The sequence below is a fragment of the Haliotis rubra genome, unplaced genomic scaffold, assembly GCF_003918875.1.
Source record: "Haliotis rubra isolate DU_JTF1 unplaced genomic scaffold, ASM391887v1 Scf473, whole genome shotgun sequence".
Classification (NCBI taxonomy): domain Eukaryota; kingdom Metazoa; phylum Mollusca; class Gastropoda; order Lepetellida; family Haliotidae; genus Haliotis; species Haliotis rubra.
In genome coordinates this window covers 263,965-291,424 of record NW_025767161.1, presented here as the reverse complement: position 1 = coordinate 291,424, position 27,460 = coordinate 263,965, and the positions used below count along the sequence as shown (strand labels likewise).

General features: G+C 40.7%; 1 protein-coding gene across 1 annotated transcript; it reads left to right on the top strand.

Moving 5' to 3' along the window:
• Positions 1–4,269: 4,269 nt before the first annotated feature.
• On the top strand, positions 4,270–10,660 carry LOC124290765. The gene is made up of 6 exons (XM_046727589.1): positions 4,270–4,526; positions 5,511–5,672; positions 7,051–7,237; positions 8,377–8,514; positions 8,633–8,762; positions 9,184–10,660. Exons 2-6 carry the CDS (start codon positions 5,563–5,565, stop codon positions 9,324–9,326), a joined length of 708 nt encoding a protein of 235 aa, XP_046583545.1. The 5' UTR covers positions 4,270–4,526; positions 5,511–5,562; the 3' UTR covers positions 9,327–10,660.
• Positions 10,661–27,460: the final 16,800 nt, after the last annotated feature.

Here is a 27,460-nt window from a genome sequence, read left to right as displayed (position 1 = left end):
AACACATGACGATCTTTCGCGCCATTACTCCTTCTACAAAAGAAGATCTCACAGCTAAACGCTGCCATTGAACGTTCCACAAAAGCCAATGGTCCCTGTCAGTGTAAAATGTATGTACATAACAAAATATGTTTATAATGTTCATGATAAAATAAGCATATACATATTCCCTTGATATTATTAAAAAATATGTCAGCGATACATCGAAAATTATATCAATAATAAATTATATCAAATGAATAAATGAGATTGTTTTCCATTTGATCCATAAAGCTGTAAACATTGAGATAAAACATTTTAAAAAATGTTGTTGCAATACATATAAGATTATATATATATATGTGTGTGTGTGTGTGTGTGTGTGTGTGTGTATATATATATATATATATATATGAATATTATTATCAATAATCATATCAAATGAATAAATTAGAGATTGTTTTCCATTTGAACCAAGAGCTGTAAACAATGAGACAAAAATGTATTTATAAAATGTTGTTCCAATACCTATAGGATTTGTTTGTCGGGGTGGAGGCTATACTGAGTGAATACATGAGGGAACTGACCTGTTTAAGGGGAGGTCACATAAGGTGGGTTGTTATTGTAATGTATATAATCAACACTCAACTCAGCACAAACAGAAATATTCAAACCGCGTTATTTCGGGCAGACAAATTGAATGGTGTTCTCTGGAGCGATACCGTCAACGCATAACGTTACGATAACGGGATATTGTGAGGTTGAATAGCCCAGGTAGGAGCGAGCGACCCTGCTGAACACATGCTTGGATTGTACTCGCGTACCACGGTGGCAGCAATAATAGACTCGCGGCTATGTCTGTACAAAACCTTGCCAATAAGTCAGATCTACAAATTCCTGACACAGTTTCTATTCTCGTGTCACCATGGTGGAACCCAACCTTAAATTGATCACAACCACTGAAGCTCTGTTTCATATGATTCAGGATGAGAGTCCATGTCAACGTGTATTGCATTCGTGAAATACAACGACAGCTGAATTGACGTTACTTCTTAAAGTTGTGTAGGAATCAATATTCACCGCGGAAACAACGGCAGACAATAGTAAGTTCTTTATATTACCTAACAAACTGTTAGCAAAGATAGTGTGTATGCGCTCGGACACCGCCATTAACGGAAGATCTTGTTCCAGGTTGATGGTAGCCCAAGATCTGAGAAATACAGGCAACACAAAGTTGACTTTAATATCTTTCCTAAACGACTTTCTGCTGAAACAGGAATGTGATTGTAAAAACTCGAAGTCCATGTGAATTGTAGATGTAGGATGACGTTGGTGTTGATGGGGTGAAGGATGACACAGGCCGTATCTAACGCCGTTCTCAGGATGGTCATAGTATTATGTGCTTTCGCGCGTACAACGGAGAGTACGCCTGTCTTCAATGCCACAACCTCTAACGGAACTACCATCAGTAATGTGTCAGATTCAGATGTATCAGGTTCTGGAAACGCTACACATTCAGTTACCATGAACACTACCGTCAAGCCGGGATGTTCAAAGAAACGTACGACCCAGAAAACGAGTGTTGAGAAAGATTATGACGAAGTTGGTGCGAAGAACTTCATCATCGTGACGGTGGCGGTGTACGCCTTAGTTGGTACACTGACGTTGCTGCTGCTGAGGGTGTGTCGTCGGGCACGTCGGGTTCATAAGTACAAGGACAGGATGGAAGAGCAAGTCAACAAATACCTCAGAGTGTCCAGCGAACTCAAGGATGCCGGAAATCGCTACCGGATGTTGTGTGAGACAGAGAGAACGGCCTTGACCTTGGCCGCAATGTCGATCCCACGGCGACAGCAAAGACCCCAGGGCACAAATCCCTTGGAACTGGACAGACAGAGAAGGAACATATCATTTGATGAAGTTGACAGTGGTAGTGACTCGTTTCTTAATGGTATCAACAAGGCAGAGACATCTTTCTCAGAATCTTCCGACCTTGAGGCGGAACACATGCATCAGCGTATGGGGCGGACCGAGCAGCGTGCCTTAGCGCCAGTAGACGAACTTATAGACGAAACTACATGATATATGGATAAACTGTAAAGTAGCACGTTTGTGATTCCACTGTGAATGTTTCAATACGAAGGTTACAAGACCAGAATCATGAACAAATGATGTTTAGAATGTTTTTTGTAACCGCCCATTTCTACATAATCAGTAAACGACCGAGTGATTTGATCCGAGTGAAACCCCCAATGACCCGTGTTGCTGGCAAATTAAGGATTACATCCATAGACCCGAACCCATCATCAGACTCAAACCCTGGTACATCCAAGGCACACAACCCTGTATGGCGAATTGTGGTCTTTGATACAACTGGGCTGTTGTGATTCATAATGATATAGACATTGGTGTGTACGACTTGAACACCTTGACATGGAGATGTTGATTATGATGATATGGGGTGTACGGTATGAACACCTTGGCATGGAGATGGCGATTATGATGATATGGGGTGTACGGCATGAACACCCTGGCATGGAGATGGCGTTTATGATGGCATCATCATACCCCGAGGTACCAAGTCACCTGTGTTTAAAGACAAAACCATTTGGCGAAAGCAACAATCTTGTTCCATACTCCACTTCTCTTGGGTCCGGTAAATTCCTCACTTTGGGAATGTTGTGTCAGGAATCCGATTCGTCAGATGTTGTGCAAAGATATCAGGGGAGGAGAAGTCCTGTTGTGCGGTGTCAGACAACAAGCACACACATTGTTACGCAGACCGTGTGGGTGGCGGGTGCTCCCGATAAGGCGGAACGGGTTTACCCTTTCTCGAGTACCTGGTGTCATCGCTTATTTACATTGATCCAATCATGTTATGTTCACCTCTGTTTTGTCATTTACGCTCAGTAGAATCTGTATAGTCGGTGACTGGTTATTCTATTTCATTGAATGGACCAGGTGAAAAAGATATGTGCCGTTTACCTGTATTGTTATTATTAAAGCTGACGTAATTGTGGGTCGAACCCGACGATATGGGTGGTTGTTCATGACTTCAACCATTTGTTTTCATTGTCTCAATCGTATTAACATTTAAAAACGTTAATGGCAAAACAGTGAGTGACTGAATATTTCAACGCCGTGTTTGAGAGTATGTCAGTAATGTCGCGACACGTCAACTCATTGTGAAAGGAAATCTCTGTGTGACTCGGGTCTCAGACCTTTTATCACTTATGTGAAACCCGTTAAAATCCCATTTCATAAAGTTCACTTCCTCTTGATAACGCCAGAACAAAAGAGTCGATGATTTAACTCTAACAAGGGATCGGGGTATTACCGCATGAATTGACATTGTTGTTTTATGACACACTATTCAACATTCCAGAAAATCCTTAGCGGCCTATAAAACAAGTTATTGAGTGCATACAAGTTTTTACGTAACAAAACAATACAGTAAAGGGAACAGACTACGTCCTTGTCGAACCCAGTTTTCATAAATGAAAAGAAAATCCCCAAACATATGACTATTGATTAAAATACAAGATAAGATATCTTTAAACATATTTCGTAAAAGCTACTAACGAGAGCCCCAAACCACATCAAAATATATTAAAATATGGCACTTGTTGTTGCCCTGCCTGTGTCTTCTCGGCACTGAGCGGTAAAACAAGGACTAGCTATGGCTGAGACAGAATAATGTGTCCGAGTCAAACTGCAGCATGGTGTCTATTAGGAACATGGCTATAAACCGAAAAAAAACTGTTTAGTATAATCAGCTCTCTCACCTTAGACCCCTTCCCCATTACTTCCACAACCACCTACCAACACACACAAGCATGCGCTTCGTTATATATGTAAAATGTCTTGGTCGTGTTCGCAAAGTAATACTCCCAATTCATCTCTTCCAAAAGCAGTAGGGAGCACAAGAGTGAGTGAGTTGGATTTTACGCCGCTTTTAGCAATACCATAGCAGTATACCGTGGGGGAGAACACCAACTGATGGGCTTCACATAATATTACCGTGTGGGGAATCGAACCCGGGTCTTCGGCGTGACGAGCGAACACTTTAACCACTAGGCTACCCCACCGCCTCAGGCAGCAATTGATCTCTCTATACCGCGGTGCGGTTTAATGAGGGTGGCAGTGACGGGGCGCCGGGTTCAGTGTACTGACATAAGCCAGTCATTCAACTGCGCTTGACACAATGACGCTGCTCAATCAGCTGTTCAGTTAAAGTAGGACACGGGGACAGTTAGGCTTGTATAAGTCGCTAAAGAAATAACCACTAGCATAAATTATAAGAGTAACCTGTCCCTGTGAACGACGGGGTTCGTTGTGCTGTCGGCGAATCTAGACTTGCCGATTATAAAGATAAAGTCACCCTATATCCCTGGGTTAATTGTTCAGTAGAGTCTTAGAGCAAGGCTATCACACAGGCTGCATGTCCGGAAGGAGACTCGCTTCCCAGAACATCGAATGCGGTGGTGATACCCCATTCCACCCAACACTGCCCACCCACTGGGGTCCTCGGTGGAACCCTGAACAAGGTAAGCAGCTCGACAACTCATCTCAACTGCTGAACACGTGAACTTGATGCAGTTTGTGTTACACTTTACATATGTATATGTCGACCTACTTCACAGAAGAGACCATATAATAATCTATTATATGGTCTCTGTTCACAGTATTCGTCTTTGAGAATGCTTCATGTGATGTGGATAATGTGAATTTGATGGCGCGTTTAAGACATACCTATTGTCACTTATTTATGTTTTTTATCGTGTACACTTGTATGTTGTCTCGCCGTAGGTAGTGAGGGACTTACACACCACCTGTGTCGATCGCTGTTGTTGTTGACACGCTTGACAAGTGAAGGCGCAGTGATGTAATGTGATGACTTGCATATTCACGCCATCATTGTTATTGTTATTGTTCATCACCATCATCATTCATCATCATTCTTCCTCATCTTCCTCATCATCATCATCACCATCATCATCATCATCATCAAAGTATTGTTGTCAACAAAGCGATTATCCTCATTTTCTTTATCAGTGATTGATTAGCATATTATCGTGATCGTCAGCGTCGCTCGGTGTCATAAGTGTGTGTCCGTGTTTGTGCGTGTTTGTGTGTACATATAACCGTTGTGGATAAAGTGAATGTGCATGTGAAGTGGTTACAGCGTGAATGCAGTTTTTACAGCGTGGATACAGTGTGGATGCAGCAGTTACAGTTGGTGATAGTCGGCATGTGTCATCCCATGTCCGAGGTATGGATCGCTGCTTATGCAATAAGCCACGGATTAGTATTATCCAGACTCTGTTATCGATAGGCTTGTATCATACAGCTGAAATTATGCTCAAAGGATATTTAGACATGGAAAATCCACATGCGAGAGAACGACAGGGCAAAACCAATGTAGAGAAAAACAAGGCCTTGCCGGTGTCATGTATCGGGTTGTTATCAAAACAGATCTCTTTGGAGGTCCTCGGTCAGTCTGCTACATATGTCATCTTGAATACCCCCAGCTGACCAGCCCTGGCCACAGTATGTAACGATGGAGCTGTAGACATCGACGCCATGGACACTGACTTCGTCGGGATCGCCGAGGCGAGGAAGGGAGAACAGGGCGAAAGCAGACGACAACTGGAGGCGAAGTTCACCGGCTCGTCGTCTGCTCTTCTCAGAGGGTGAGAGAATAGGGTCATATCGCCACGTGATAGAAACAGATGACAAACACAAGTGACCTAATTAAAGGATGAAAAAAGGCATACGCCACATTTTCGGTCAATGTGGATTTATGAGCAGGTCAATAAATCTTTCGATTCGCTTCAAGCAAAACGCTGCACGTTGTTCCCCAGTCAATGAAAGTCACGTGACTCAGTTTAAGTTCACCTGAGTTCAATGTAACAGCTGTTTTCTATTATTTTTCAGTGTGTGTTAATTCTTTTACAACTGCAGATAGAAACATATCGGCTAGATAAGTCCACGCGTCCCGGACACAAAGCATAATACTCTGAAATATAAATAATAATATTTAGCTTGATAAACGCCTTCCTCCTATGTGTTTTAAATGGGGATTTAGGTCCATCAAAAAAACCTGAACCCCTTTTTGTACTGAGTATTTTCGTTTAAGATGCTCCGAATTTGCATTTGAAATGTAAATTTTAAATAGGCAAAATAATATTGGTTTCAACCAACGTTTTATATAAACATATGAAACTGTATTGTGACACAACTCTGTCTTATCTGTCAAGCTATCTGTCATTTTCATACAGAACACGTTAACCACAGGGCGTATGATGTCAACCTAATACCTACTTCACTGTAACTTTAGATTTTATTTATCTAAAGATTTATATTAGCTTTTGCAACCTTCATTGGGACACTTGTACTTCTTGGATGAACTGGGCGGTGGGGTAGCCTTGTGGTTAAAGCGTTGGCTCGTCACGCCGAAGACCCGGGTTCGAATCCCTACATCGATACAATGTGTGAAGCCCATTTCTGGTGTTCCCCGCCGTGATGTTGCTGGAATATTGCTAAAAGCGGCGTAAAACTAAACTCAGTCAGTCAGTCGGTCTTGGATGAACTATTCTTTATGTTTCACGTGTTTATTCAAACTGAAAGACAAAAGAAAGTATGCACTTGAAAATTGGACATGAAGAATATAGATGTACGCACATTTATCAACACGTAACTATGACCCGCGAAGATCTGGTTAGAACTGGTCTTCAGCAACCCATGCAACAGAAGATGAAGGCAGCCATTTTGAAAAACATGTTACTCAAAGGGTAACCACAATTGTTGCATGTATAGTTATTTGTATGACTACACATATGTCCCGAATTTCGTTATATTTCAAGGGGTGGTGAGGTAGCCAAGATCCGGGTTCGATTCCCTACATGGGTACAGTGAAGCCAAATTCTGGTGTCCCTCGCCGTGATATTGCTGAAATATTGCTGGAATATTGCTAAAAGCGGCTTAAAACTCACACTCACTAAATTTTAAATATTGACCTTAATTATAACTTTTGACTCGCCTTACTAAAACGAATGTTTGTATGTGCAGGCCTTTCGTCCAGCACAACTTCCTGGTCAGGTGTGGAAGATGCCTGAGCACATTGAACCCAGCCAGTGATCAGTGTGAGAGATTCTGGCGGATATTCCCAGCTGGCGGCTACTACTCACGTGCAGGTGATGCGTGCGCATTCGTCGCTTGGCTGGTCTTCATCATTATACCATTTATTGCAGTAGGGGTGAGTACAAGAACTTTCATGGGATCCTATGAACTGAATGTAATAGATTGTCGGGGGGCTTGTAATGCTTAGGCGTTCCTCCACCACCCATAAGAGGTGAGGTGAGGTGAAATTGGGTTTTACGTCGTGCTGGAGAATATTTCGCTCATATGACGACGTGCATGCGTGTGTATGTGTATGTGCGACTGCTTGTACTAGCCCAGACTTAAGCTGGTTTTATGGTGCTAGCCCACTGAGATACCATGCCGCAGTGAAGCATGAATACCCCACTCAGACACATTATACTGACTCCGAGCCGACCAGTCCTTGTTGTACCCATTAATGCCGAGCGCCAGGCAGGGACCAACAAGTACCATATTTTAACGTCTTTTGGTATGCCACGGTCGGGGATCGAACCCGCGACCTTCCGCTATCCGGGCGGACGCTCTAACCACTACACCACGGAGGTGGTCACCACCCATAAGACCCGCTAGTATTATCAATGAGCCATGCTGCCTTCGAAAGACAGTGCAACATTGTACTGCGATATAACTAAAATTAAATATGAGAATCCTATTCACCCCACCTACTACCACCCCCCACGACACACATTCTTTAGCATTTCATATGAATTATAATTCCTCTAAAACACTCTGTAAAATTACGCCAAAAAATAAAATCGTATATATTTTTTATCATATCAAGCAGAAAGTAGGCCCTAATGTGTATTTGTTTGTTGTTTAACGCCGCACTCAGCAATGTTCAATCTGTTTGACGTCGAAAAATAATCATCAGCATCATTGTCATGAGCATAATTATCATGAGCATCGATCTACGCAATTGTGACAACAATATGAATCAAGTCAGCGAGCCTGACCACCCGATTCCGTTAGTCGCCTCTTTCAGGCATGGGTTACTGACGGCAATTCTACCCTTCATGGGTTAGGCCCTAATGAATTTGATTGAATGACAGTGCTTATAAGTGTACAAAGATGTTCCATCCCGCTCATATGCTCACAGATTTACCTTTTAACTCGCAGTTAAAGAATTCGCCGATTAAAGAAATTATGGTAACGATTTTAAGTATACAGACTTGCTAATCATTGGCGTTTTTTTACCATTGCTTATTCTGTGGTAAAGTACGTTGTTTTACTCAACAGGTTGGTTGTTTCTGCACAAACAACATCAACATCGTGATCGCTGTTGTTGTCAGCCTAGCGATGACGTCACAGCTAGTTATGTCGTACGTGATATTCAAGAACGACAAGAAGTTCAAACGGTTGTGGTATGTTTCTAAAGTAAGTGTATGTCCTCTCTCTTGATTAACTATATACGGTATTAGTTACTCTAGAGGTGTGTTTTTGTTCATGTAGATCTAATAGTCACAGCGATCCATGCAGCATCGTGTCTTTGCAGGTGAACGTGGAACAATATCTCGGTTGGCAAAACCAGGTCAAGGACGTGAACTTGGAAAATGTGAACAACCTTGACCTTTTGTCGGCTGGTATACGCAAGAATCTCATCAAGAAATTAGCCAAACATCCAGGTTCGGTATTTTCCCCTTCTTTCTTCGTATGTGTCGAGCCCACTATTATAAGGGACGTTTAGTGTCTGAGAGTATCATATTGCATAAACGATACGCCCTTTAGGGGATTCTGGATTAGATTGAATAAATCGCAAGACATCTATGGTGGTCCTAAGAGAGACTTCCTTTGTCGGTTGTCAGACTCGGTGTCATCGTAACCCGGCGGCAAGGGTGGTTGCTCATGATATCAAACACTGGGTTGTCTGATCAAGACTTAATTATTGACTGCCTGGTGTTAAATAAGAGAATAATTGGTGAGAGCGGAAACAAAGAAACGGTACACTTTATTCTTTAGATTGGATTGTTAAGAAGAATGGATAATATGAAGCAGAATCATTTTTATGTGCAAATATGATCTTAATTAATATACTTACGTTTTCAGATGGCGTAACAGTGATGATATACACAAAATCTTTCTGGAAATGCCATGTGCTGTATCCAGTTGTCTCCCTTATAACGTTATCCGCCCTTGACCTTGTGGCTCTGATAGTTCAACTGGAAATGATGCGGAGGCCAGACAGTTAGTGAAGCACCCACCAATCAATGACACATTCCGTCCACGGGGTGACATCCAAACCAAGAGGTTCCCTTTCCTGACCATGAACACACCTGCATGATCACCTGCATATTTCAGTGACCATAAAACTGTTTGGTCTTCTGACGTTAGATTTGTGGCTGTAGATATAGTCACATCTGCCTTCATCGTCTTGACCGCCATGAGATTACACTGTGATATTAAACTGAACACTTACACACCTGATCTGATGATCATCGGATCAAAGCTCAGAACATATCAATGACCTGAATGTGCATTACTGGACAACTGATATATTTTTTCCTGTTGGATATGAAAGCATTGACTGTCAGTATATTCTAAGAACATTTTTTACGTTTTGTGTCGCTTTTGTCAGTGGGTACTTTAAGTAAAGGTCGCTATTGGTTGAGTTAAATTTCGTATGAAAGGATGTCCATGTAGAGACTCTTTGTCAGAAGATGCCCTTTGTGCCCAAAGTCTGGCGCCTAGAGGGATGCCGGGTAGAACATGCCCCCGTACCCAAAGACCGTCTCCCTGAAGGGATGCCGGAGCAGAATATAGGTCCTTTATATCCTACACCATGAGGATCATGAAGTCACACTGACCCTGACCTCAGACTGACTTCATAGGTCACGTCGTCTAACAGCCGAGACAGGATAATCCTCAGATTGCCGAATTTCAGGGAAGACATTGCTGACCAAAGCGTAAGACACATTTACTCAATGACATGGAACTTTCATTCTAAAACCAACTGCTGTGAAGAGGTTTTCATCGAAAGAGGATGTGAAATACATCGCTATCGAAAAAACATTTTTTATTTGTTTTATTTTTGGCCATATTTTGCCGGGCAGTTTTGCAAATCAGCCCGAAAACATAACTTGTTTCTGTCCCCTGCCTTCATCTTTACATGGCATGGATGATAAACTGGGAAAGTAAACGCCTGTGTTTGTTTTCTATATATTTAAAAAAACAAGATAAATATTTTGTAAAGTGTTTTTCGTGGTGTGCCTGGGATATCACTATAATCATAATTTCTGGAAGTCACAGTCCAAAATTATATCATTTTCAAATTATTTACTTGATTATTTCTGATGATAATCTCAAAGCACCAGGTGTGTACTTACTTTTGTACGTCAGTATTGTCAATGACCAGTACGGATTTTATGTACGTTTTAAATGATGTGACAGTGTTTACTTTTGGATGTGTTTTATGTCATATTTTATGCCAGATATAAATTTAGATGTATTGTACCAGATGTTTTATCAATTGCAATATAACTATGGAAGTAGAAACAATGCAATAAAACTATATTCACGATTTTCATGATATTGTGCCCGCTGGTGGGTTGTGTTTTGTGGTCTAAGGGTGCGACGTGCAAATCCTTTTGCAGAGGTCGACTCTGTTAGGATCCGCAGATTACCAGGATCCACTGATATGTCAGGCTCCTCGATTAGCTGCACGGGCCAGACATTTCTTCAGCCTTAGTTATACTGACAAATGATGTCCCACGTCATTAAAAATCAACAGCGTTACTACAAAGGCTGTTTTTCTGAATATAACAGTATTTTCTACTGAGGAACTTTTGATATGGAAGTCACGTGAGTGTGATTTTACGTTGCTTTTATCAGTATTGCAAAAATCTTAACCCGAACTATTTTAATTCATCGTATTTATTGATTTCAGTGCCGTGATATTGCTGGAATATTGCTAAAAGTGACGTAAAACTAAACTCACACATGCACTCATTTATCTACAAGTAGTTTGATTCAAGCCATTCCAAATGTATATTTGTCTGCAATATCAAATAGCGATACCAAGCGGAGGAAATAACATCAGTTGGCTTCACATGCACATTGTGACCATGTTGGGACTCAAACCCAGACATTCGCCGTGGAAAGCTTATGCTGTATCGTAACACTAAACCCTCGCTTCAGCCCTTCTTTGAAATCAATGTATACATCAACAAATGTCAATCAAGTTTGACGCGTTGTATATTTCGCGCAGGTGTTCTCCAGCATTGACACGTGATGTCATGGTTACGAGTTGGCTCACTTCCGTTGCACGCAGACGCTCAAGACGAAGCAGACGACGTATGTGTGAAAACTGCACCGGTCAAATTATACAAAGACTTTTGTGAGAATATATGTAAAATGGAGATGTACACGATCTTTAGGCACTATTCTAAAAGCACTACAACAAACGCTTTGAAAAAAACTGGTCGTGATGGTTTTACAAAGGTGATTCACGCTTTCTTCAAGGTGATTTCTTTCCCTGCTATGATGTTTGAAGGGCGATGGAAACAACGATAGGGTAAGTGCAGAAATATATAATTCAACAATAAATATTTGGCCACATATTGGGACCCGCTAAAGAATCTATACTCAACTGCTTGCATTCAGTACTTTAAAATTGGTGGTAATCTACCTAACATAAGTAATTCGAGGGATTAAACAGGCCAGAGCTACAGATAACGTTTTGGGTCATTGAGTTATGTACTCACTTGTGTTCATCTCAATTGAGTATTCTAATTTGTCTTCGAGTAACCAAATAAATTGTACTCACCTCACTCAAACTCAATTGGGTAGTTTGCCATTTTCCTTTAAATTTGAAAATATAGTGAAGTTTAAAAGTTATTGTTTGTTATTTATGTTTGATCTGTAATATGAGAAACGATAAGAAAGTCAAGTTCATCTCCTGAAATAGAACTTCTCAGTATACTTCAGTTGTTTTATCTAGCCACCGGTACGCAAGCTAAGATTTGACATTTTTGTGTGTACGCATGTAAGATCACATTTATTGAGTATTTACAAACATTCAATAGACTGAATAGAAATTGAGTTTTCACATAAATATTTGCGTAATTTACGCAGATACGCAGCTTATCTGTACCTCTGTCAGGCACCCTATAATGTGTCTTCCGATATGAAGAAATCACTGACTTAAGCTGTATCTAGTTTGTAAACTGCTACTAGATTGTGAACAGATTCCGTGACGTGATACAGCAGTTTACCGAATCGTGCTGTCAATATACTGATTGTTGTTGTTGTTGTTGTTGTTGTTGTTGTTTAACGCCGCACTCAGCAATATTCCAGCTATATGGCGGCGGTTTAAAAATAATCGAGTCTGGACCAGACAATCCAGTGATTAACATCATGAGCATCGTTCTACGTTACTGGGATACGATGACATGTGTCGACCAAGTCAGCGAGCCTTGTTCAATCGATATGGTTTATCCTGTGTAATAACTATCAATAACAATGAAACAGAGGAAACTAACTAATAATTTGCGTGAAGAGAATGAATTTTGAAGAGTCGTTCAATTATCTAACATTTGTAAAACCTACGTTATTAAGCACAGACAGTGACACTCAAGTTGAAAACGTTTTAATGAAATTTGAAACAATAACATATTTGCAATACATTCAGCCATAATCTCGCACCACAGACCAACACAAAGTATCGTTAATGAACCTGTATCGATAAACATCATGAAATGTGTGATCCTTAACACCTTAAAACATTTAATAAGCTTTGAAACAATAACATATATGCAAAGAAGGAGTGATTATTTTTAGTTTCGTATTTTTAGTTTCGTATCACTTGGCTATGATTATAGCTACTGATAGGTTATGAAGATTTTTACTTACAAAACAAACACAAATTCCCATAAAGTAAACGTCGTATCAATGTTATTAGCACCTTTTGAAGCGGATGTAAAATCACTAACCTAGCCTGCCATCCCTGATATAAACTGTACTACGAAAGAAAACATGGAAGTAATATACTCATTACGTTTAATCTACGTTTAAGTTCCGTGTGTATCCAGTGTTAGAACTGGCCATGTTTGTCGCGGGGGTCGAATGTCCCGGGTGGTCAGGATCGTGATTGGTTCATAAATTTTCCCCAACGGTGTGATACGACGTCCATAATATCAACCATACGTTTGTCTGGTCCATAATCGATTATTTACACCCTGACTATGTACGGCTGGAAAATACTTGTGTGTGGTTTTATATAACATTCATTCACCGTATTTATTTATTGATATTACAATATTGGCCAAAATTCAAATATAGTATACAGTATATGATGTATTGAGTACAGCAGAGGTACATAGAGAATCTCACCCGAGTGTCTTTTGATATCAAATATATCACCACGAGTTGATAAAGTTACAAATATCCGAAGCTTGCCGAGGATATTTTTACTTTTATCAACGAGTGGTTGACATATTTGATATCAAAAGACACGAGGGTGAGATTCTATTTATCATCAAAAATCACTCTTCATTAGTTTTCATTGAAAAAAGTACATCTCTTACCACCGTTCTGCCATTAGACATGCAGTGCAGCGATGTCATAGCATTGTGACGTCATCATGGTCATGACGTCATAGCATTGTCAGGGTATTATACAAAATCTACTGTCAAAACGATATCTCCTAGGAGAAAATCTACTGTCAAAACGATATCTCCTAGACAAAACGATATCTCCTAAGAGATATCGTTGGATCTCACACAAGCGATATCTCCTGTGGAACACAGTTTTGGATGATAAATCATACATATTACCCTGTCAACTTCAAAATCAACGGTCGATCGTTTTGTCCCGAATGGCGACAAATCTCCTTTTGTGTCAGAACACAAATGTATGATGGTAGTGAGGAACATTCACTGATCATGTCCAAGTTCCAAGTTTCTGTAAATGCTGGTGTATCAACAACTGTCGAGGAATGAGGAGCCAACTAAACATGCTTTGTTATAGATAAACACAGAACAATACAGATATACGTACAGTTCGAATATTGGCCCCGCCACCAACAGGAATAGCTAGTTAAGGCTTGTTAGCTGGTTCTTATACAACGAATACAGCAAAACCGCGTTTATAGGTCAACGGTAGGTCAGAACCCAGTTCGACACGATAGACTATACTCGACTCTAACTTATAAATGTCGACATTTTATCCATATCGATCTGCGGTGTACAGATCGGCTAGTAGGTTATACCCGTATAACTAAGGTGCCTGGGTATGGGTTACACACTACCACTGTCAGTGATAACATAGACTACATTCACAGACCCGCTAGAATTTGTCTTCAGCAACCCATGCTTGTCGTAAGAGGCGACTTACGGGATCGGTGGTCAAAGCTTGGTTAACACATGCCATCGTATCCCAATTGCGTAAAACGATGCTCATGCTGTTGATCACTGAATTGTCTAGACCAGACTCGAGTATTTACGGACATATAGTTGGAGTGCGGCGTTGCCGATAACAATAAGGGGTATGTAATAATTCATGAAAGGATGAGAGCACGGGTGTTAGCAGGTTGCTGACAGATTATGCAAGACCCTTTAAATGTAGATACCGTTTACCATCTTGTCAAATTTTCGATTTTTGCCATTTTGCATGCAGTATTTGTATAGTTCAGCGTGTCTCTCTCTCTCCTGCCATCCCCACCCCTAACTGACAATCAATTCATTTCAAACTTCTGTGCGAGAGACACTGAAGAATTACGGATAAGAGTGATGCTAGACCATAGGCGGATCCAGAGGGGTGTGGGGTGTGCACCCCCCCCCCCCACACACACACACACACACTTTGTCCTGAAAGGTTATTAAATGACCTTTTCTCAATAGTGTGCACCCCCCCTTCTCAAAAAGCTGTATCCGCCCCTGCAGACACTTGGTTTTATCAGAATAGATGGAAATTTAACTTCAATAATGTGAATACCTTTTAACAGAGCAATTTTTACATATGTTAGAGTGGCATCTAATTGTTATTGTTGCGAAATGTTTAATATCTTGAATTTAAATTGTCTTATAAACACTTGAAATATTACAAATACTAGACATAGTTTATACCTAGACTCGATCCGTGTGTCCATGTTTCATGGCCAGTGTATTCTGTGGGCAGCAGTAACCACCGCTGGTTAGACTGTGTGTATACAACAATAGCATATAGGTAATTTCTTATGCTAGCACTGCAATCTATGAGACTCGGTTCGTCACAGTCGCCTTAGCCAGCAGCTATTCGTTGTGCAGAGTTACGTCCCTTTGGCGTGCCGGCAATGGTTTCGAATCCATACCTGTGCTCGATCGTTACATAGAGTAAACGTTGAAGATCTGTATCTTTACGGGCTTTCATCATGACACGCCGTAATATTACGAGCGGCGTTAAGATAAACCCGCTCACTCTTCCTCTGCAATTAAATGTAATGACATAACTGGACTACAGTTACAAGCGGCGTCTAACCAAAATCTCTGTGTCTTTTGTACTGGTAATACTGCTAATTAAACAATTTATATGGGCAGAGCTCACATCTAAACTTCCTGTGTTGGCGGTAACTTGCTGGTTGCGAGGGCGGCTCTTATCGCCCGCCGTGGTTGAACCTGAAAGAAATATTTACCTGCTCGGGGTACAGCCTGTTATTAATATAGTTACAGTATCTGTACACTGAGACCATAGTCGACCCGGGGGACCTCTGTTCCACTCACATGTAGAGATAAGAGCGACACGTCTCTCTGTTGGTTACAGTGTACAGGGGCGGTGGGGTAGCCTAATGGTTAAAGCGTTGGCTCGTCACGCCGAAGACCCGGGTTCGAATCCCCACATGGGCACAATGTGTGAAGCCCATTTCTGGTGTCCCCTGCCGTGATGTTGCTGGAATATTGCTAAAAGCGGCGTAAAACCAAACTCAGTCAGTCAGTCAGTACAGTGTACAGGATCTGTGTACACTTGACTCGATGGTTGTAATACTGTTTAAAATAGCCTTTCTTGTAACCGACGATAGGTAGTATAGGGCTGGCAATTACGAATACACAATGCCATTTAGAAAGTGGTCATCAACCCAACGAATGTACTAGAATCTGTACTTTACTGAGAAGGTGGTAAAACATGTTTTAAGCAGAATCCAGGCCTTTGCGGGCGATGCTTAACTGGACCAGCTTTGTACTACGTACCTAAATTTTCTTAAGAGTATACGTTTGTTAACCACTAGGTCCGTTTTACGGGGTTTGCTTTGTAGGATATGTCTACGCAAGATGTTCCCTCTTTCCGGCAACCCGACAACCGGACGTGTGAAGAGCTGTTGGGGAGCCTAGTGGTTAAAGCGTTCGCTCGTCAAACCGAAATGTAGGTTCGATTCCCCACATTGGTACAATACGTACACCTGTTGCCCCATGGTTTGTTAATAAGGTATTTGTTAATACCGATGGCCTCATTGTTAACCTCACTCACTCACTCACTCGAAGACCCACCCACCCACTCACTCACTCACTCACTCTTCCAGCGTTTGCAAATGACTCGCTCAAACTTTCAGTGTTTGCTAATGGGAACGGCTGTTGCCCCATGATTCGTTAATACATATATTCATGTATATTTGTCCATACCTCACTCACTCACTACCGATGACGTCATTTCTAACAGTAACGTCCAGAGTGACAAGGTTTCACTTTATTCTATGTAGGTATGTCCACGTAAGACGAAGAGCAAACTGCGTAGCGGTGGGGTAGCCTAGTGCTTAAAGCCTTGGCTCGTCACGCCGAAGACCCGGGTTCGAATCCCCACATGGGTACATTGTGTGAAGCCCATTTCTGGTGTCCCCCTCCGTGATGTTGCTGGAATATTGCTTAAAGCGGCTTAAAACCAAACTCACTCAGTCACTCACTCTGGTATGTATACATTCCGGTTTAACAGAGTTTCATTGTATAAAGTGTAGACAGCGTTAGATGAAGGATACATAGAGAATGAAGACTTCAGTGATAACGTTGTTCGGTCCTATGGAAACAGCGACATGTCATTTCTATCTGGACTGATGAAAGAATGTTAGACGGTAACTTCCCTGAAGTTATCTCACTGGCCACCCAGATTCAAACAATCGCAGCCACACATTTAAAGGAGGACTTTTTTTTCCATTTCCAGATAATTTCCAGATAACATGTTGCAACAAAGTTGATGTATGAAACTGTGACATAATCTCAGAGTCACGTTAAGTGGTGAAATGTTACACATACGGTGACAAGTATAATGACTGTTTTGATTACAACTGACAAACATTTAGCATGAATACACAATCTCACTTAGACGCCATGTTTTCAAATGTAACTCGTAATATTTGGGATTACACTTTCTCAGTAAAGTACAGATTCTAGTACTTTTTTGTTGGATTGAGACCTATCAGGGATGTGAACACACACCCTCAGTCAGGCACCTAATCGCCAGCACACAAAGTCAGCCATCTAACCCACTCAGCCAACACGTCTTTCACAAAAATGGAAATCGGACTACTTGTAGTTAGACCACGGACTTTGTGTACCCCTCTGATAAGTGTCAATTACACTTATAAGAGGGGTACACAAAGTTACACATTTAGCAGACTAGCAATTTAAGTTGAAAGTGATTTGAGTCATCTTGCTCGGACTGCCAGTTGGCCCGAATGTGATCCCCCTTTAGGGCAATTATTCTCAATACACGTGGTTTGAGTTAGACAAATCCTGCCAAATTGCTTATTTATCTACTTGATCCAGACGACAACGTCGTAACGGTCAGTGTATCAGGTCGTTGTATCAACGGCGTTGTTATGTAAGGGGGGTCCACTTCAACCATAGACAACAACTATTGTACCACGACGTCATCCCGTCTACACCAGCCCCACCCTGGTAGTTGTGTACAGTGGTTACCATGGCAACTGACAAGAGACTCCTATCTGGAGTATTGTATCCACTGCTTGTGTATTCTATGAGAATGTAGCTATCTTGAGTTAGGCGTTGTATCAGGTCAGGCTTGATAACGTATCTAAGGTGGGTGAAGTCACGGTTTAGCTTGCTTTGTCAGGACCGGGTAGGCTCATCTACCCGCCACATGGCCTTATGGACTGGATATACCACCCTCACTCCCTCCCCGAGGACCAATGCAGGTATGACACCACCTTAATTAGATTAACTCATTACATGCTCTCATATCGACAGGTGTGACTGTATAATCAGACATGAAGATTAACCCCGTTTTTGATACAGTATTCTTGTATTACCATAACGTGAATATTCAGACTGATCGAATATTGTTGTATATTATGTATATATTGTGCAGGGGTAACCATTGTTGGGTTTATTGGGAGTTTTATATTATGGCCACTGTAAGGGCCCTAGCCAATATTAGTTGAAGTGGGACGTGTCTAAGCATATAGCACATAAATCAGTCAGTGGTACCTGGGTGAACCACACCTGTTTCAAGTCGTTAAGGAGCCGGAGACTTCCCTATGTTCTACCGGACGCTGGTTAGACGCGACTTTCTTGTCAAGGTATAGTCACACGTTATTCAACACCAACGAAATGTTTGATATATGCTGTTTAGCTAACTCAATAATAATTCTTAATTCATTCTTGATTTGATTTGACGAACGAATACTTTTCGTTATTATGTGATATATATTGTATGGTTTTCACTTGTCGTTGTTGGGGTATTATTTGTTTTGCTAATGTCTGTGAATGATTCTGCCGAGTCATATTCAATGCCTGGTTTAACCTCTGTGTGGAGGCTGACGTACAGTCAGATAGTAGCTCCTTAATTTACGATGGGCCTGTCGCTATCAGACCACACTGACAGTGATAAACAGTAGCGTTTTCCTGCCGACTGTTTGGCTGGAGTTATGTCCCTTGGGTCGGCCTGGAAACGCAAATCGTTGGTATGGACAGCGTATTTCATTATCGTCTTTAGGTATTCTTATCAAATAAGATTATGACTACTTTGGTTTCTGATGGTCATTCTTACGAAGTTATGGTTTATTTGTTGGCGGCGGAAGAGCTGAGTGGTAAACGCGTTCGATCATCAGGACGAAGGCTTGGGTTCGTTAATTAACCCTCTAAGTACAATGTACTCAGGGGGTCGGAACCATATATCGCAATTCCACCTCAGCGTTGTTTAACGCCCCATTTATCAACATTCCAGCTATATGGCGGCGGTCTGTACATAATCGAGTCTGGGCCAGACAATTCAGTGATCAACAGCATGAGAATCGATCTACGCAAGTGGGATACGACGTCATGTGTCAACCAAGTCAGCAAGCCTGACCACCTGATCCCGTTAGTCGTCTATTACGGCAAGCATGGGTTGCTGAAGACCAATTCTAACCCGGATATTCACCGGTCCATGATATATAATCCGACTACAGGATAAGACGCGATGACTCTTGCAGACACTTCCTCAACAATTCTTCAACTTCTTGTGCATGCCTTGTAGTAAGCTTTTCCCATTACCACGAAACAATCTAATTTATCAAATCTGTATTTTAAATCTCGTAAAGTATGTTGAACACTGTAAAGGATCACCTCATCCGCAACTTGGCTCGTGGTGATTAGTAAGTATTGAGATAAATCAACCATTACACTGAATCTAGTTCAAGACTGTGTGTGTATGTTTCGCATAGAAACCTGGGTCCCTATCCACAAAGCGTTCGTAGCGCTACGACATTCATAAGCCTATGGTGAACTATAGAGTTACGACAGGTTGTAACGTTACGAACGCTTTGTGGATCGGGCCCCTGTTCTATGTATGGAGTATTAGTAGTTGCATAAACGTTCGTAATTTGAACTAAAAAGACGCATATTCACGTGTATGATCCTCTGTAGCACCGCGTACCATATCTCAGCGCTGTTTATCATATGACAAACGAGTGGAGACACCATACATTCAATCTTCGAGGAATCTCTCCTACCAAACCTAAAGACCGTTCCTTGGTGTAGTGGTAAGAGCGTCTGCCCGGAGAGCGGAAGGTCGCGGGTTCGATCCCCGACCAAAAGACGTTAAAATATGGTACTTGTTGGTCCCAGCCTGGCGCTCGGCATTAATGGGTACAAAAAGGACTAGTCGGCTCGGAGTCAGTATAATGTGTCTGAGTGGGGTATTCATGCTTCACTGCGGCATGGTATCTCAGTGAGCTAGCACTATAAAACCAGCTTCAGTCTGGGCTAGTACAAGCAACCGTACATACACATACAAACGCATGCATGTCGTCATGTGAGCGAAATATTCTCAAGCACAACGTTAAACCCAATTTCACCTCACCTCACCAAACCTAAAAGTGTGTGAAGCTGTCATACAATACCTATGTAACCATTGTGAGGTTTTATGTGGATTCATAGCTTCTCGATTGTTATTCCCTCACCAATTTCACCGTGCATACACTCTCAGACCTTATCAGTGAATCGATGGCAGATAACCTTTTGTCGTAGAGTTATGAGAGCTTTTATAAATGGACGTAAGGCTTGTCCAGGTCTTCAGTAACAGATGCTTGTCCTCAGAGGCGACTACCGGATCAGGGGATCAGGTTACCAGACTGGTTGATGCATGTCATCGTATCCCTTTTGCGTAGATCGATCTTCATGATGTCAATCACTGGATTGTCTGCTCCAGACTCGATTATTTACAGACCACGTTCATTTGGATTATTGCCGAGTGCAGCGTTCAATAAAAAAAACCCAGTTATCAGAAAAAGACATAACAAAATGTATTCATAAGAGGATAAATTAATAGAAATTTACAAAATAGTTACATTTGTTGTAGTTACAGTTGTACTATCCATAAAATTATATACATCATAATAATCCTAAAAAAACGGAGAGCGCTTGCAATTTGGTACCATGGAGATCAGAAAAGGCTTCCCCAGGTGTTATATTATATACTTCATACATATTTCTTCCAATGGTATTCCAAGTTGCTGGCTAAAGCTGTATAAATATAATATACAGTGGTACCTTTCTACAACCCATGGAAGCACCGTATGCAATGTAAGTGGTGTCGACATGACATTTATCTGGGTGTGATTGTAATTGGTGTGAACAAGTGAGTATATTTTTACGCCGCTTTTAGCAAAATCCAGCTGTATCACGGCTCGGGGCACCAGAAATGTACCCATGTTGGGAATCGAACCCGGGCTTCGTCGTGACGAGCGAACGCTTTAACCACAAGGCTATCCCACCGCCCCTTGTGATTGGTATGTTGTAGTGATTGTATTTGGTCTTGCGACCTCTGTACCCTTGTGACGTATCAGAGATACGGGCATTGCTGACAATGGTGTTAGTGGCACGACTAATGTGAGTTACTGATAAGGTGTGTCGTGCAATACTAATAGTGCCGTTCTAGCTTCCATCTCAAGCTAGTGGCTTGGTAGTGTTCATGGTCGAAGTGTTATGGCCACTTCGTCGAACGGAGTCCTGTTCTAAATGCTAGTTATTGAATACTTTTTTGCCATGATTCCGGCTTGACCACGCGCCGATGTTGAGGAAATATATTTATTTCAGTCTTAATATTGTCTATGACCTGACAGCAATTATTGAACAACTATTTCTTAATTGTTTGTTTACATGTGCTTGTTTCTAGATATGTATTGGACTTTCAGTTTTATAGCTAATGTATTGCCTTAATGAAGGAAGTCAGTAGTGAATATATTGATGCCCCAGAATAGAAGTAATACCTACTCGGGCCTGTTTTTTATACCCCCATCAAGATTTATTTGTGAAAATATGCGACCCTGCTCTTAAGAAATATAAATCATTTGGGTATTTGACACGAAGATTTGAGTAGCTCTAAGCACTGGACGAGGTTGCAGTAAAAAGCAGAAGTGATAAAACCGATAACCGCTTGTCCACAAAACCCATAAAACATTGTGACTGCACTACGTTTAACAAAATTAATGTAAACAGCGGTTTGCTGTTATCATTAAGGAGGTCAAGCTCTATGATATACGACCTGGTTGTTTAAACAAATGTTCTCTCAAGCTTAGCTGTCTGTCTTGCACCTACCTGAGCTTGAACACTAAAAAAATATTTTGTTAATGGGTGAATCATCTGATTAAAAAAATAATTTCGAAATGAACTAATTTGTTTTATTATGGAAATTATACCTACAATACAACAAATACTAAAAGTACAGAACACTGACAATACAAATTTAATATTCGTTTATGCTAGAGCGACATATGCATGGTTTGGCCGTTAAATGTTTCATTTGAATTTTAGAAACAATGATATGCTTGGAAGAACGGTGTTCTTTGTCCTAGCCTACCATGGCAGGGTCAGAATGTGGATTGTGTTTGCTACAGTTGGGTTCCCCACCGTGTTGACATCAACATACAATACACAGCTCACAACGCTAACATCGCTGTACTGTCGGCTACTATGGTGGAATCAGCGGGTCACTGTCATTTTGTTTGAATACGATCGTTTTCTTTGTGTAGAGGGGAGTTGTAGTAGCAGCGGTAGTAGTAGTAGTAGTAGTAGCACTAGTAATAGTGGTAGTAGTAGTAGTTTTAGTAGTAGTAGAATAGTAGTAGTGGTAATGGCAGTGGTAGTAGAGTAGTGGTATTTTTAGTAGTAGTAGTTTTTTTAGTAGTAGTAGTAGTTTTAGTAGTAGGAGTAGAATAGTAGTAGTGGTAGTAGGAGAGAGAGAGAGCGAGAAAGAGAGAATGACAGAGACAGATAGACAGACAGAGAGAGTCACTGAAATTGCAGTAAATATGGCCTCACAGTCAAGTAACATCACTATTGCCTCATCAGTGAGTCAGGTTTTAGAAGTGGAAACCAGCTGGAAGTTACATTTGGGAAGATAAGTGGAATCCCAACCTGATCACTTTTAGCAGTAGTTGTAGTAGCAGCAGCAGTAGCCGTATTGATGTGGTGTTGGAAGCAGAAGCAGTAGCAGTAGTTGTGCTAGCGGCAGCAGCAGCATCAGCATCAGCATCAGTAGTAGTAGTAGTAGTAGTAGTAGTATGCAAATCTGTAATGTCTGTACTTCTGAATTGTTGGGATAGTGTTGATGTATTGCTTTGATAGTTACTTAGCGCCCAGTCTTGATAGGGACTTGACACCAGCAATGAGAATTTTTGTCTAAGTAGTTAGACACCAGTATTGTTTGACACCAACATTGTTTGACACCAGTATTTCAATGATAGAATCCTTTCTGTAGAACCGATCCGATGATAGAACTCCATATTGCACCTATGTAAGTTTTCAACAGAGCCAATGGTTTCGGCTCTTCTTATTCAGACATACTTTACACTTGAGATTAGTTATATTTTCTCTGAGTGTTAATTACAAAGGTGTCTCTGAAGCAAAGCCGCACCATGCACAACTACTGCATTAATACACATGATACATATGCATGCAAAACTGTAAATGCATTGCATGCATGATGATCTTGACGTGCATTATTGTTCATGCATGGTGATCTTGACATGCATTATTGTTCATGCATGTGTACAGCGTTCTAGTCATGCAGTACAGCACATGCGGTCCTGTAGATTTAGTACACATATAGTAATAATAATAATAATAATTCTTAAAGAAAATATCAATATGAAATGCCGACTTTACAATGAATTCTCAGACACTGTCCAACACCCTGTCAGTGGATGCCCTTCCTGGCACAAACAACATATCTGAAACGACATGATGGCATGGCTCGTTGCTTTGACTACCGTCTTTGCCATGCCTGTGGCTTTGACTCCGAGGTCCATCCATGGTACGACCCTGAACATGTCCAGGGCGTCATGGAAAATGATGCTTTCAAACTTCTGTGGAATAGGCCCATATACAGCCTCAGAAGAATTCCTGCCAACAAACCTGATCTTGTCTTTTTTGATAAAGCCAATGAATTTATTTATATCATTAATTTTCTGTCCCTTTTGACAGCAATGTGATTGGCAAGATTCAGGAAAAGCATGATAAATATGCGGACCTTGCCTTTGAAATGTCTCGCTTGCATCCCAAGTACACTGTCGTCAGGCTCCCCATTGTTCTGGGTGCCCTTGGTTTGGTACCTCCTGATCTCTTGGCGCAGATCAGGAGAGTGCCCGGGTTCTCCACCTGGAGCACAGCCCTTATGACACGCTGGGTAATGCAGAAGGCTGCAGTGTTGGGGAGCCTTCATATTCTCCGAAAAGTTCTTGGTGGGTTCGACTAGGCAGCGTTTCCTGGGAGAAGTCCCATTCGCTCTCTGGGCTGCGTTTAGAGGGGGCAAGGGCCCTGAGCTGATGATGAACCTTACCAGCCTGACTGTGCCAGAATCACCCGAACCCTCTCTGCTGCATACTATCTTTAATCTGTAAAACATAATAATATAATAATAATAATAATAATAATCTACTTCTATAGCACCGAGTTCCAGCTAGGCTGCTCACAGGCGCTTGTGCAGTTCAGTCTATTTCATTTCAAATAGATGTATACTGTCTATGCATTATGTACCATTATGCATGTACTATGTACAGAACATAATACATACAGTTCTATTCATGATGTTCTTTGCATTTATTCTAAGACAAGTTTTTATGCATGATTGTTTATGCATGCAATACATGAATGTAGTTATAAAACCGACACCTCGTTGTGGTATAAAACTCGACGCGATCGTCGTAACGTTCACCGAGTTGGCGGTGATGGAGATATCGACGTATCAGTAGCGTGCATTCTCCAACATAATTTTGGATTCGGAAGCTTTGTGTCACATGGTATGTCACGTGGTCTGTGGAAGCACCGCGAGGACGTGTATTTCAGAGCGGTGTTTACCAGGGATGGGCATTGATCGCTTGTTGTGTCATAATCAAACACAACCTCCATTGACAAACTTAGGCTGGAACACAAGCTCTGCGCCCGTCACACGGTGCGTATGTATGCGGGCACAGGTACAATGTTGGCACAAATATGCTTCAACTATTTTTAGAGTCGAACAATGATAATATTTTATAATCCTTGAAGATAAGAAAACCTTGGACGTCTTTTGGCCTTGATTGAAATTAATCGAAAGGTCTATTTTAGTTTCTTTCCATGCATATATTTGACACTTAACAATGTGAAAAAATGTTTTTGTCACTCAATAAAAAAATTCCAAATTTAAGGAAGGACAACAATATATAGATGAAAAACTTCTTTATCATAGATATTTGTTCATCCATATATTGTTATCATTACTTAATGCCCAAACTTCTATGTGCATCTCAAAGAAGTAAGGAGGTATATTGCTTTCTTAACTTTTCAGTATTGACGTCAATGTTAACAAGCAACTTTAGTAGCTATTCATTTATCGACTTGAACAACTAATACACTATAACAAGAATTTTACAATTAAAACTTAGGAATAGTGAATAATATACAGTTTATCATTTTAGATTAACAAACAAACATAAAAACAACACTGATTTCGTTAACAGATCCTAAAAGCATTAATGATTCATCAATATATAAATATGTTTGCTTTGCGGAAACAAAACGTCAATAAAGACAATCTTTGGGATAAAACTAAATATGCATACTGGTTTCCTTACTAAAATTAACCTTAAAGTAAATTGTAATTAAATTGTTAACTGTTCTTATAAAAATGATTTACTTAATACAAGAAACTAAATAAGGAACACTTCATAAGATTTAATACCCAAACTAAGAGCAATAACGTTTTTGTAACTACATGATCTTTTCAAATATATGACAATAGGTAGTATAAATTGGATCCGAAGAAGAGACAAATTATTAAATGCACTACTTTTCTAACCAAAACTATACTTGTACAGCCTACCTCTCGTAAATAAGGATTATTCTACAAAATAAATGTATATATGTCCATGAAGGATTTAAAAAATATAAATCTGTAAAATCTGCTGAATATTTAGCTAAGATGCATAAATTTGAAAGATTCTCTATGTATGAACATTTTGCATGATATTTTACATGCAAATACAAGACAAATAATAAATTGAACACACTAAATGTTTTCTACGGGAAGCTTGAAATGACCTTGTATATCGTTGCTACAAGTGATGGTGCAAAGCCCAAAGTTCAAACTCATGATTTTTTGCATTTAATTTCAGATCATAAAACAGTGCCTTACTCCACCTTGGATACCAGATTTGGCACATTTGGGAGTAAAAAACAACGCAAATACAAAAAGAAAAGCCTAAACTAACATTGTTTACTATGTTTAGTCGTGTTGAATAAATCTAGGCGTTAAGCTGGTTTGCACAAAATTCAATTTGACAGTGGGATTTGGGTTATTATGTGTTCAAATGTTGATACTAAAGTTGGTCGAAACTCATTTGCCATTTTGGAATCGATACGTTTTGTTTTCATGTTAAGGAGGCGGGAATGTATGTACATCTGAAACGAGGCTGCTGCTTGTTTACACCTACAATACAAACTGTATCGATCTATCGATCTGTTGATTCCCTCTCCACACACACGGTGTCCCTGACACGCTCCCCCCTCGCCCCGCTCTCCCCTGTTTCATACCGTACCCTTTCTCAAGGATCAACTCACCCCTCAGCTTCAAGCCTTTTGGAGGATTTATTTCTGGGCATCTGTACAATGCATAAAACGCGCAACCACATCGTCTCTTGTAGTAATAAAGATAGATGTATGTCTTGGAGGAGGGGTATTTGTACCAATGAATTTTCCACAAACCCAGTCAGTAATTATGTGTCCTCCCTTATCATGTCACGTGATGAATGTTCATTATAACTTGATATGTCACTCTTAGACTGAGGAACGATCACCTATATCTCTCTGTTTGTGTATCACATGTTTCACTTTCAGCTGAATATGTCTTACTTTGTAATATCATATACAAGTATGTACTGTTGTCAGCGCTCGTAGAATATTTGTAGATTGTATTATTCTAAAATATATGACTTGCTGTAAAACTTCAAAAGAAATTTAATGCATCGCTTGATAGACAACTGGTGGTACGTCAGACATTTGTTTTGTTTGAGAATTCAGTAAGTTTGCATATTTCGGTCCGAACTTACATTTAAAACACGGTTAGAGTCATGTGGTTTGATTTCTGACCCCAGTCTTCATTGATCAGATATATTTATATACAAAATAAGCCAGCCACGGGTTTAGAGTTACAGTGAGTGAGTATAGTCTTACGCCGCTTTTAGCAATATTCCAGCAATATCACGGCGGGGGACACCAGAAATGGGCTTCACACATCGAACCCATGTGGAGAATCGAACCCAGGTCTTCAGTATGACGAGTTAACACTTTAACCCTTCAGCTACCCCACCACCCTATTAAGAGTTGCAAACTGTTGCAGGAATTAGTAATTGTTAAATAGACAAATGATCAAAAACACAACGGTTCTT

Bases quoted from the DNA above. Each gene is read 5' to 3' on its own strand.
- LOC124290765 (XM_046727589.1), top strand. From the start codon at position 5,563: ATGGACACTGACTTCGTCGGGATCGCCGAGGCGAGGAAGGGAGAACAG. The intron at 5,673-7,050 runs GTGAGAGAATAG...TTGTATGTGCAG, and splicing joins TCGTCTGCTCTTCTCAGAGG to GCCTTTCGTCCAGCACAACT. The intron at 8,515-8,632 runs GTAAGTGTATGT...GTGTCTTTGCAG, and splicing joins GGTTGTGGTATGTTTCTAAA to GTGAACGTGGAACAATATCT.